The 12584-nt window shown below is 42.8% G+C and overlaps 1 protein-coding gene across 1 annotated transcript in view; it reads left to right on the top strand.

The window, feature by feature from the left end:
- cry-dash (cryptochrome DASH) overlaps positions 1-12584 on the top strand; it is a 76800-nt gene that overhangs the window by 47820 nt on the left and 16396 nt on the right. The window contains exon 8 of the mRNA XM_067251526.1: positions 107-196. Within this exon, the coding sequence (XP_067107627.1) occupies positions 107-196 (90 nt within the window). The remainder of the gene's footprint in view (positions 1-106; positions 197-12584) is intronic.

Genomic DNA, 12584 nt, shown 5'->3' with positions numbered 1-12584 from the left:
CATTTGCAAAACAAGGCAGAGTAACCATTTGACAAGAGTCAATTTGGTAACTGTGTGAATTACCTATGAACAGATTGGTTTCTAACAGTGTTGCTTCTTTCTACAGGCTGGCTCTTGGCTGCATTTCCTCCAGATACATTTACGAACAAATAAAAAAATATGAGATTGAGCGGACCAACAATCAGAGTACTTACTGGTGAGTTCACCCAAATTCCAAACTAGCAGAGTAGAATTTGAGGATTTCAGTACACTGGTGGGTGTACTTTGGGAGACCCATGGGCTCGCCTGGAGGTAAAAATAATTTCTTTAATTATAGATAGTGCAGTGGCTGTGATGGAGCTGGTGATTACAGTTCTTCTCAGTGGCTTTGGTACCTATATTTCTCAGATCACAATTGAAATTCTCTGTCATCTCTGAAGTAGTTGTTCAACCTCCACATCTATTTTATGCACATCATAAAAGCAATTTCTCATTATTTTAAACAAATTACCAATGCTCTGGTACATTCATGCAAATGATTATGTAGCCTAAGGGGTATTTGCTGTGTTTAAATTAACATCTGTATTTTATCCTTTCTGCTATGCAATGCTGTAAATTAGTCCTGTATTTTGTATTTTCTGTATCACATTCTCATAAATAGGACACGACAACTGACCGAGGAGTAGGGCTGGGCGATATGGGTAAAAAATATATAGATATAGATATTTCCATTCGATAACGATAATTAAGACGATAGACCACAGATCTGTAGTAGTAGCAAAATAAGTCTCTTCCTCAACTTTTTCCCTACACTCGGCATAAAGTTTAGGCAGTGTGGTGTGAGAGAAATGTTTGCTGCCAGGGAGCACGTACCTGGGGTCAAGTGACTTAAGATTTTTAAAACCTTGCTTTTATCAATACCTTGGTGCAAACTCACACTTTATGCATGTTCCAACGAGTGATTTTGCTTCAGGTGGTAAAAAAGGTTTGTCGTATTACCAGACTTGGTAGCTACCTGTTTGTTTATGACATGGCACCGAACATTGCTCTACTCTTTGTCGGATTTCAAAAAGCCAAACCACTTCCAAACTAGAGGGTACAATTTCTGGGGAAATTGTAGGGTGTGCTTGCTTGCGTCGGTTGCACAGGGGGGTCCGTTTTTTAATGACATTTTTACAACTGATATTTCTGTATATTTACATTTAGTCATTTAGTAGACGCTCTTATCCAGAGCGACTTACAGTAAGTACAGGGACATTCCCCCTAGGCAAGTAGGGTGAAGTGCCTTGCCCAAGGACACAACGTCAGTTGGCATGACCGGGAATCGAACTGGCAACCTTCGGATTACTAGCCCGACTCCCTCACCGCTCAGCCACCTGACTCCCTGATATTTTATATAAAAATGCATACTTATTATTTATAAAGATTACATAGATTTAAAAGCTTCTTTTTTTTTTTGCTGCTCATTTACAACTCAAAATACGAGTGAAGTGTAGAATGAAATAGATGTCTTCTCATTTCCCCTGCAAGAGGCAGCCTCATAGTTGAATCAAAACAAATAAATTTGTCAGACCGGTGTAAAAATTGACCTAATCTCTATGACTTAAACGTCCTTTTAAGTTTTTCCCTTCTCGTGATATTTTCAGGCATTTAGCCTACTCATATTGCATTCATTCATTAATAAAGAACCCCCTTTGAAGATTATTCTACGACGTTACCGACAGTAGAAGATGGAATCGCGATTCAAACAGTACCATCTGCTAACTGAAAATATGCCCCCAAAAACTGTAAATAAGCTTGACATTTATTTAGTGGAAAATCGCTTTCATAAAAAGCTCACTGGTAGCGATCATTGTCAGTAACAACGCAAAGCGCGCTATCCCTGTGTGGAGAAGCTGCCCCGGTAAATTGTACTACTACAGTACAGTAGACTACTGCTGTGTTCGTCTTGATAGCGATTGCGTTGGTTGAATTGGATTTAACGTTCCGTTGTACGGTTTAGCCTGAAATTAATTATTTTCATGAACAGATAGTGACAAATGACAAAGTTTAGACTGTGGCAATGAAGTTCAGGTTAGTAGTTAGATAGACTTTTTATTTAAGTAAGGGGAGTGCCGAACATGTTCTGTCGCCGTTTGACTTCCTACAGCTGTGTAGATGTTTTTGTAGTGTCTAGGCTACAGCGTTGCCGTGAGCAACACTGGTTTGAAACCACAGGCAATGATAATTTCACCCATAAATCGTTTACTTGTAATGTAATGTCATAATAAATCCTACAACGAAAATGTATTTGTGAGGAATGTTTATTTTAACGATTGAAAACAGATGCATCATAGACCACTGTAGTATGTGTTGCCCGGGCAACAGAGGCTACTACCGTTTCCGATAGATGTGGGCTTACTTCCTTAATAATATCAGCTAATATTGTACATTACATTTCACAATAGTGTTTCAGATCACAAAGTAAAATGAGTAAATAGTTATCACCCTGGCCTCTTTGCTTGTGGCGTTTCTGCAGCTGCCTTGCAGTAAAGCTATAGTTAGCCTAGCTATCCTCCAAGTTAACAGATGCGAAACGAATGTTCTGCCAAAGGTAGTCACGCGTGTTTTCGTGACACAGTGACGTTAGTAACGTCAGTGACTGTGGCTAGCAAATTAGCCACCGTTAGCTTCACTTTTCGCCACTAAAACTTAACTTGAGCCTAAACCATGCAACGGAACGTAAATAAAAATACAAGCAACTCAATCGCTACCAAGACGAAACACACCAAGTTTGGTGTTGATATCTCAAACATTTGCTGAGATTTGACCCAACTTCCTGTTTGGTTGCTTTTATGCCAAATTTGATTGGCTGTACCAGACAAACGGCTGTGAAAATCAAAAATGTGTTGAAGAATTGAGTGAGGGTTGCTCTGACAATGATGTGTGCCAATTCTGGGGAAGATTGGACAAAAATTGGAGGAGTAGCGAAAAAACGTGTTTCCTGAAGTTTTATTGTACAGAAAAATCCAATATGGCGGCCTTTATAGGTTCTTGAGGCTTTTTTGTTCCTCATGAGAAATAAGACATATCTATTGAACTTCAGAATTTTGGGACAAATTGGATGCAAATGGCATCACTTTGTAAATGGACAATTGGGGCGTGGCCATAGCGCGACCTATGGATAATGGTGCGTCATTTGTGGTGTGGTAGTTACTCTTAACCTATACTATCAATGTTTCAGGATTTGGAAAACTTTTTACCATTGCATACAAAATCGGAAATGCAATACCATCAAGATCCACATGGGCCTTTGCTAAAGACCAAGCAATGAGTGGGGGCTTGGTCAGCCCACAATTGCCTGAAATGTTGTGTATGCATCTTGCCAAGCTTGCGCGTGTGTCAAGGGAAAGGCTGAGTGTGTGAGAATGTGGAGCACGCGCGCTGAGGAGCAGAGGGAGACATTTCATTGGAAATTTCGTTAGCAATTAGCCAAGCATGCATGTTTCAAATATTCACAAAAAATCTACTTTTCATGTTACAGTCAACGTTTTCTCAGATTTGTGTACTCAACATTCTCAAGAGTCTTCATATGAACTTGTAATTGAATCAGAGTATCAGTTTTTGGCTGGCGGATGTGTAAAGCATTATTTTAGCGTTAGCGATATATTCAATTTGCTTTATATCAATCATTTTTGGAGGTATGAAGTTGCCTTTGCACATGGTCTTTGTATCACCTCTCAGCTAAAGAAAAGCAAAGATATGGACACAAACTGCAAGTGTTGGCATCTAACACAACAACCCAACCGTTTAGCTAACTAGCTAACTTTATCTCACTACGACCAATGCAGTTGGTCGCCTCGAAACACAACAAACTATCTCAAACCGATTACATAAAGATGTGTTTTATGTCTAAAAATACGATCAGTAATATACTTGCGTTTAACTTTACTTATGCTTAGCTTTGATGAAGTGTTCGCTGCAAATACGTGTATATTTGGACGGCTGCCATTGTATGCCCTCACCGGAGACAGAGGTAGTGTTGTTTAATGCCACAAATCCACAATCTTCTCCTCTCTATATTTTCTTTATCGGATGGAATTCTGTAGAAACCCAGCCCAGACTTGTCTCCTCTGCAATTAGTGCATCCGATAGCACAACAACCATCCGGCATTATGCCTAAACAAAAACAGCAGACTCAACGTAAATGTATGACTTTATAATGGGTGGCGGGCAGCGGAAAGTCTTTTTTGCCCTCCAGGGGGGCGTGTCCCTTGGAACGTGACGTCACGTGAAAACTATGAATCGCGGGACTCCCCATTGTCTGCTTTTCTCCATCGTTCTTTAAAAAATCGTTTTTTTTTACTTTCGCCTCTTTGTCCACTGGCTCCTCCTGAGATGTTTTCTCAGCGGACCTCTTAACGCCTGTGATGTAACGCATTTTTGAAGGTGCGCCGCCTCTAAAGTGTCCGGGTGAAACAGTATGCTATTTTTATTTACCCGCCACGGTGGCCGGTAGGTGAAGCGAGTTTACCCGCCACAACACAAAATCACCCGCATTTGGCTGGTGGCGGGTGTTAATTTCCATCCCTGGTACCAACTTTCAGACATGTTGGCCTGACAGGGTCAAAATGCCACCATGTGTGTTCTGTGCTCTGGTCAGGCACACCATGCAGAGATCCATCCTTTAAAAGCTTTGACTACAACAATAACTTAATGAAAGTGAGGATACACTTTACAAAAAACACACCACACGCGGCAATACTGTTTTCAATGTTCCCCGGGACTGGTTTGAAAACCATGGATATTGGAACTCATCCTGAATTGACCTCTCTCTAGAATCTCAGTTAAACACAACTGACAAGAGTCATGCGGGCAACTGGACCACGGTAGAGCTAATGTCTATCTATATGTAAAGATAACATCAACTCTGGAGTTGGGGGCTTCTTATCCAACAAATTACACCCCTGAACATATTAATGGCCTACTACAATTGTAAATATCCTTTGGACCTCTTTTGCAATTGGGCCTTGATAAAATCTAATGTAAAATCTAATATTTTCTGGCCATTCTGCAGTTTGTGGGGACTTTCCACACCAGCACACTTTTCCCATTTCCTGTATTCTGCATTATTACACTTTTTCTTTGAAACTTTCATGTAGGCCCATACTATAGCAGTTACGGATATACAGTTAGGTCCATAAGTATTTGGACATTGACACAATTTTCATCATTTTGGCTCTGTATACCACCACAATGGATTTGAAATGAAACAATCAAGATGTGCTTTAAGTGCAGACTTTCAGCTTTAATTTCAGGGTATTTACATCCAAATCAGGTGAACGGTGTAGGAATTACAATACATTTTATATGTGGCCCCCCCCTTTTTAAGGGACCAAAAGTAATTGGACAATCAGAATCAGAAAGGGATTTATTCGCCATGAAAGTTTGCACAGACAAGGAATTTGCTTTGGCAGGAAGGTGCATACAATAAACATATACCTAAAATTTAAATATGTGGACTAACTATAATAAGGGTACATAAACTAGCAGTACTAAGTGGGATTAGAATAGAATTAAATATACAATAAAATATAAGTTGCCGTAAATTACAATATAAAAATACAAATATTACAAATATTACAAAAAATACAAATGTACAAGATACCATGTTGTAATGCAGTGCAAAAAGCAGAGTGTTTTAAGCAAGAAGTCATTTGAGTCAGTGTGGTCCCTTGGCCTTGTTGAAGAGGCCAACAGCGGAAGGGAAGAAACTGTTTTTGTGGCGTGAGGTATTGGTCCTGATAGACCGCAGCCTTCTGCCGGAGGGGAGTGACTGAAACAGGGAGTGTCCAGGGTGGGAGGAGTCGGCCACAATCTTCCTCGCTCGCCTCAGGGTCCTCGAGGTGTGCAGGTCCTCGAGGGTAGGCAGATTGCAGCCAATCACCTTCTCAGCAGTACGGATGATACGCTGCAGTCTGCTCTTGTCCTTGGCAGTGGCAGCAGCGTACCAGACGGTGATGGAGGTGAGGATGGACTCAATGATGGCTGAGTAGAAGTGCACCATCATTGTCTTTGGCAGGTTGAACTTCTTCAGCTGCTGAAGGAAGTACATCCTCTGTTGTGCTTTCTTGATGTGGGAGCTGATGTTCAGTTCCCACTTGAGGTCCTGGGAGAGGATAGTGCCCAGGAAGCGGAAGGACTCCACAGTGTTGACTGGGGAGTCACACAGGGTGATGGGGGTGAGTAGGGCTGTGTTCCTCCTGAAGTCCACAACCATCTCCACTGTCTTAAGAGCATTGAGCTCTAAGTTGTTCTGGCTGCACCAGGTCACCAGGTTGGCCGCTTCCCACCTATAATCAGACTCGTCTCCACCAGAGATGAGCCCAATAAGGGTGGTGTCGTCCGCAAACTTCAGGAGTTTGACGGACGGATGACTGGAGGTGCAACTGTTGGTGTACAGGGAGAAGAGCAGAGGAGAAAGGACGCAGCCCTGAGGTGATCCGGTGCTGATGGACCGGGAGTCAGAGACTTGTGTTCCCAGCTTAACGCACTGCTTCCTGTCAGACAGGAAGTCTGTGATCCACCTGCAGGTGGAATCAGGCACGTTCAGCTGGGAGAGCTTGTTCTGAAGCAGGGCGGGGATGATGGTATTGAAGGCAGAGCTGAAGTCCACAAACAGGATCCTGGCATAGGATGCTGGGGAGTCCAGGTGCTGTAGGGTGAAGTGGAGGGCCATGTTAACTGCATCGTCCACAGACCTGTTGGCTCTGTAGGCAAACTGCAGGGGGTCCAGTAGAGGGTCAGTGATGGATTTAAGGTGTGCCAGCACCAGGCGCTCGAAAGACTTCATTACCACAGAGGTCAGGGCGACGGGTCTGTAGTCATTATGTCCTGTTGGCCTTGGCTTTTTGGGCACAGGGATGATGGTGGAGGACTTGAGACAGGCTGGCACATGGCATGTCTCAAGGGAGGTGTTAAAGATGTAGGTAAACACCGGAGACAGCTGGTCAGCGCAGTGCTTGAGGGTGGCTGGAGAGACAGAGTCCGGCCCAGCTGCTTTGCGGGGATTCTGCCTCTTGAAAAGACTGTTAACTTCACCCTCCTGAATGGAGAGAGTCGTCACTGTAGAGGGGGGGAGGTGGGAGGCCTCCTGGGTGGGAAGGGGTAGTTCAAGACTGTCCAATTGTCTTTCAAATCTGCAGTAGAACTCATTCAGGTCGTTGGCCAGGCGGGAGTCGTTAGTGGAGTGGGGGGCTCTGGGCTTGTAGTTGGTAATTTGCCTGAGCCCTCTCCAGACAGAAGCAGAGTCGTTTGCAGAGAATTGGTGTTTTAGCCTCTCTGAGTACAGTCGTTTAGCCTCCCTCACCGCCTTGCTAAACCTGTTCTTCGACTCCTTGAAACTGTCTTTGTCCCCACTCCTAAACGCGGCCTCTTTCTCTGACCTCAACCTTCTGAGTTTAGCTGTAAACCAGGGTTTGTCATTGTTGTAGCTTACCCTGGTGCGTGTTGGCTGCTCAGCTGTTCCATGGCCAGGTGTATGTTATTCCCTCATAAAGGGAGTTCGTTATTTCATTGACAAGGAGCAGATAAAAGGTCTAGAGTTCATTTCAAGTATGGTATTTGTGTTTGGAATCTGTTGCTGTCAACTCTCAATATGAAGTCCAAAGAGCTGTCACCATCAGTGAAGCAAGCCATCGTTAGGCTGAAAAATCAAAACAAACCTATCAGAGAGATAGCAAAAACATTAGGTGTGGCCAAATCAACTGTTTGGTACATTCTTAAAAAGAAAGAACGCACTGGTGAGCTCAGCAACACCAAAAGACCCGGAAGACCACGGAAAACAACTGTGGTGGATGACAGAAGAATTCTTTCCCTGGTGAAGAAAAACCCCTTCACAACAGTTGGCCAGATCAAGAACACTCTCCAGGAGGTAGGCGTATCTGTGTCAAAGTCAACAATTAAGAGAAGACTTCACCAGAGTAAATACAGAGGGTTCACCACAAGATGTAAACCATTGGTGAGTCTCAAAAACAGGAAGACCAGATTAGAGTTTGCCAAAAAACATCTAAAAGAGCCTGTACAGTTCTGGAACAACATCCTATGGACAGATGAGACCAAGATCAACTTGTACCAGAATGATGGGAAGAGAAGAGTATGGAGAAGGGAAGGAACTGCTCATGATCCAAAGCATACCACCTCATCAGTGAAGCATGGTGGAGGTAGTGTTATGGCGTGGGCATGTATGGCTGCCAATGGAACTGGTTCCCTTGTATTTATCGATGATGTGACTGCTGACAAAAGCAGTAGGATGAATTCTGAAGTGTTTCGGGCAATATTATCTGCTCAGATTCAGCCAAATGCTTCAGAACTCATAGGACGGCGCTTCACAGTGCAGATGGACAATGACCCGAAGCATACTGCGAAAGCAACCAAAGAGTTTTTTAAGGCAAAGAAGTGGAATGTTCTGCAATGGCCAAGTCAATCACCTGACCTAAATCCAATTGAGCATGCATTTCACTTGCTAAAGACAAAACTGAAGGGAAAATGCCCCAAGAACAAGCAGGAACTGAAGACAGTTGCAGTAGAGGCCTGGCAGAGCATCACCAGGGACGAAACCCAGCGTCTGGTGATGTCTATGGGTTCCAGACTTCAGGCTGTCATTGACAGCAAAGAATTTGCAACCAAGTATTAAAAGTGACAATTAGATTTATGATTATGTTAGTTTGTCCAATTATTTTTGGTCCCTTAAAAAGGGGGGGCCACATATAAAATGTGTTGTAATTCCTACACCGTTCACCTGATTTGGATGTAAATACCCTGAAATTAAAGCTGAAAGTCTGCACTTAAAGCACATCTTGATTGTTTAATTTCAAATCCATTGTTGTGGTATACAGAGCCAAAATGATGAAAATTGTGTCAATGTCCAAATACTTATGGACCTAACTGTACATAGAGGAAACTCAGGAGAGTGAATTTGAGATAATGGTAGTGGGAGGATGTTGTACCTTTGTGCTTCTCTTTTTCACCAGTCCTATGAAACATATCTGGGCACCACTGCTTTTGCCTGTTAGTGTTTGCAATGCTGGGAAGAAAACTACAGTTTTTATTTGATTATACGTTGCCCTGGAATAAACGCTGCACCAAAAATGAACATTGTCTAATAAATGGCACCCTCGATTAAACGCCTCCCCCCAAAAATCAGAAAACGGTTATTTAATTTATTTAAATTAAAACACATTATTTATTACTCTGGATAAGAGCGTCTGCTAAATGTAAATGTATTACACAAGTAATTCACAAGTGTAGTGTACTATAATTCCCATGAAGCACTGGCAGGCACAAGTGTCTTACTTGCTACAGGTTTATTTGAAGCTTCTTCTCCAAATCCAAGTTAAAACTAAACTCACGCTGTAATGAGAAAATAAAGACCACATTAGCTTAATATGAACATACAATGACATGTGCAGCATGTAAATAACGTTCACCAAAGTAAAATACAGACACAAAACAACATACTTTGTTTGCTGGATGCTGTAGTGTACACAAGGGAATAGAAGTTTCCTTAGATTGCTAACAACCTCTATAACAACCTTAAACTTATCACTTAGAGTGAATGTGCATAAAGCTCCAGGACCTGACAACATCCCTGGCTGTGTTCTCAAGGCCTGTGCTCCTGATCTGGCAGGGGTGTTCACTGACATCTTTAACCTCTCCCTGTCGCAGTATGTCGTCCCCAATAGCTTCAAGGGGGCCACCATCATCCCAGTCCCTAAGAAACCATCAGTGAGCTGTCTCAATGATTACCGCCCTGTTGTAGTCACTTCTGTTGTCAATGCTTTGAGAGGTTAGTCAAAGACCACATTACATCCTGCCTGTCACCTGCATTAGACCTACTCCAGTTTGCATATAGGCCGAACAGATCTACAGATGATGCTGTAGCTTTGGCCTTGAACACTGCTCTCTTTCACCTGGATCAGAACAACATATACGTGCGGATGCTCTTCATCGACTTCAGCTCCGCCTTCAACACCATAGTACCATCCAGGCTCATCATGAAACTACAGGACCTGAACATCAGTCCTTCCATGTGCAGCTGGATATTGAACTTCCTGACAGACAGGCCACAGGCAGTACGGCTAGGTAACATCACCTCAACAAGTCTAACACTCAGCACTGGTGCCCCACAGGGTTGTGTGTTAAGCCCACTGTTGTACTCTCTGTTCACCTATGATTGTGCAGCCACTAACAGCTCCAACACCATCATTAAGTTTGCTGATGACACCACCATTATCGGCTGCATCAAGAATGGTGATGAGTCTGCGTACAGAGCAGAGGTGGCAACAATGACATCCTGGTGTCAGCATAACAGCCTGTTGCTTAATGTAGCAAAAACCAAGGAGTTGATAGTGGACTACAGGCGGCTGCAGGGAGAACATTCACCCATTCACATCGAGGGCACAGCTGTGGAGAGAGTCAAAAGTTTCAGATTTTTTGGTATCAACTGATCTGAGCTGGACCACCATATTGGTGTGGTTACAAGGACAGCGAAACAGAGGCTCTTTTTTCTGCGGTGACAGCGGAAATTTGGCACGGACTGCACTATACTGACCAATTTTTACCACTGGACCATTGAGAGCATACTGACTGGTGGCATTACAACATGGTTTGGCAACAGCACTGCCCAGGACAGGAAGACACTACAAGAGTGGTCAAATCTGCACAGCGTATTACAAGGACTATATTCAGGACCTTAACAGCCAGCACTGCAGGAGAAAGGCCAAGTGAATCATTTTTTGACCCTAGTCATCCCTGCCACAGTCTTTTCTCCCTCCTGCCTTCTGGAAGGCGATAGAAAAGCATAAGGACTTGTACCAGCAGATACAGGGATCGTTTTTACCCACATGCCATCTGGATGCTGAACTGTCCTTGAAATATCTTTTTGCACTACAAATTTTCTTATTTTTTCTACTCTTTTTCTCCATTCCAGTATTTAATTTGTTTTATTCTCTAAGTTGAACGGACATTGAGCACAAAGAATTTCATTACTTATAAATGATGTTCATGAGTATATGATAATAAACTTGAACTTGAAACTTTTATCAGAGCATTAAATTGTCTGTGCTTCGCTTGCTGTTAGGTTGTCGACTCTCTCTCTCATGAGCGTCCCAAAAGGCCTTCAAAATAAAGTCACGTAATAATACTGAATACAATTATATAATAAAAAATTAAGACATTACTTGAAAAAAAATTATACATTATTGTAATGCAATTGCGACAATTGCATTCAGGCCTATAGATATAGTTAAACATATTGTGTACAATATAGCGAGGTAGCTGACTTAACCATTCCTGAATGTGCATTTCATCAACACCAAGTTTGCGTGCTACAGATATGTTGCTGGTGGTGAGTGCTTTCTGCACAGCTTTCTGTTTAAAAGCTAGTGTAAGAATGTTTCGGCATGCTGCGTCAGATGTGTACACAAAGTAGACACACGCGCGGCATACATTTTACACTGGGCTTTTGTTTGACCTCCTTGTCTATTCTGTGTTTGTCTATGGCCGCACTGCAGCTACAATTCACTGAATCTCTCTTACTAATTAAACGTTGCCCTTGAATAAACGCCACCCTCGAAAAAACGCTGCACCACAAATGATCATTGTGTAATAAACGCTGCAGCGTTTAATCAAAGGAACATGGTATATGACAGCAATAATGTTTAATGTAACTGGCCTTTCTAACATTACAAGTGGCCCCAGCATTGCCCCTTATGGTCTAGGTGCATTGCAAATGAAGACAAGAGCCTTTTCTTGAGGTTGTCAAATGTCCCATGCAAAGTCACTCAAAACACGGGTTCGATTCCAGGCTCTGGCAAGAGTATTTACCTCTAAACTGGTCAATATATACACATCTGACAAAAGACCAGCTCGACCTTTGCCTGTAAACAGTGATTCTGACTGTCAGAGACCTTTAAATAGCCTGACTTACTGAAATTGGCAAAACTAGCCTGGCTAACGTAGGTCGCTTTCTCAGGGCATATGACGAATGAAACAGGCTCGCCTTGAAAAATCAGATATACTGGCTATCTTTAGCAGGCCCTTGTCTACAAAAAGCAGTCCTCCCTGACGTTTTTGGAGTAGAATTGAGTGAAATACAAAATTGTTTACACACTGTCAGTGGGCAAGCCGATCCTGACTCTGAGGCTAACGTCAAAACGATGTACCCCCGGGACGCAGTATAACTCCAATTGCAAGTCCACAAATCACAAAAATAATCGGAGCATGTGGCTAAAAGCACAATTCCCACATCTCCTAAAGGCTTCCCTCCTCGACCTTTTTCGTGTAGACGTAACTGTAAAAAGGTTGAACTTATGAACATGACGCGCCCAAGGAATGGCTGCCGCCTAAGCGCCTATGCGGTCTCCCTGCCGCATAGGCTTATTACAAAGACTTTCACGCCCCAAATAAAAATTATGAGAAGACAGGTCTGTGGGGAATTGCTTTTTCTCCTAAAGGCTGCTCTCCTCGACCTTTTTGATGAACAATTCGCCGAGATGCAAAATGACTCACTAATTAAAAACAGAGGAAAAAAGCTAGAGCTACAGTAGCTACTTTTCGAGTTCGGT

Source organism: Osmerus mordax, chromosome 15 (genome assembly GCF_038355195.1).
Source record: "Osmerus mordax isolate fOsmMor3 chromosome 15, fOsmMor3.pri, whole genome shotgun sequence".
Lineage (NCBI taxonomy): Eukaryota > Metazoa > Chordata > Actinopteri > Osmeriformes > Osmeridae > Osmerus > Osmerus mordax.
Note: the sequence above shows the minus strand (reverse complement) of the source record. Positions and strands in the feature narration are given on the sequence as shown.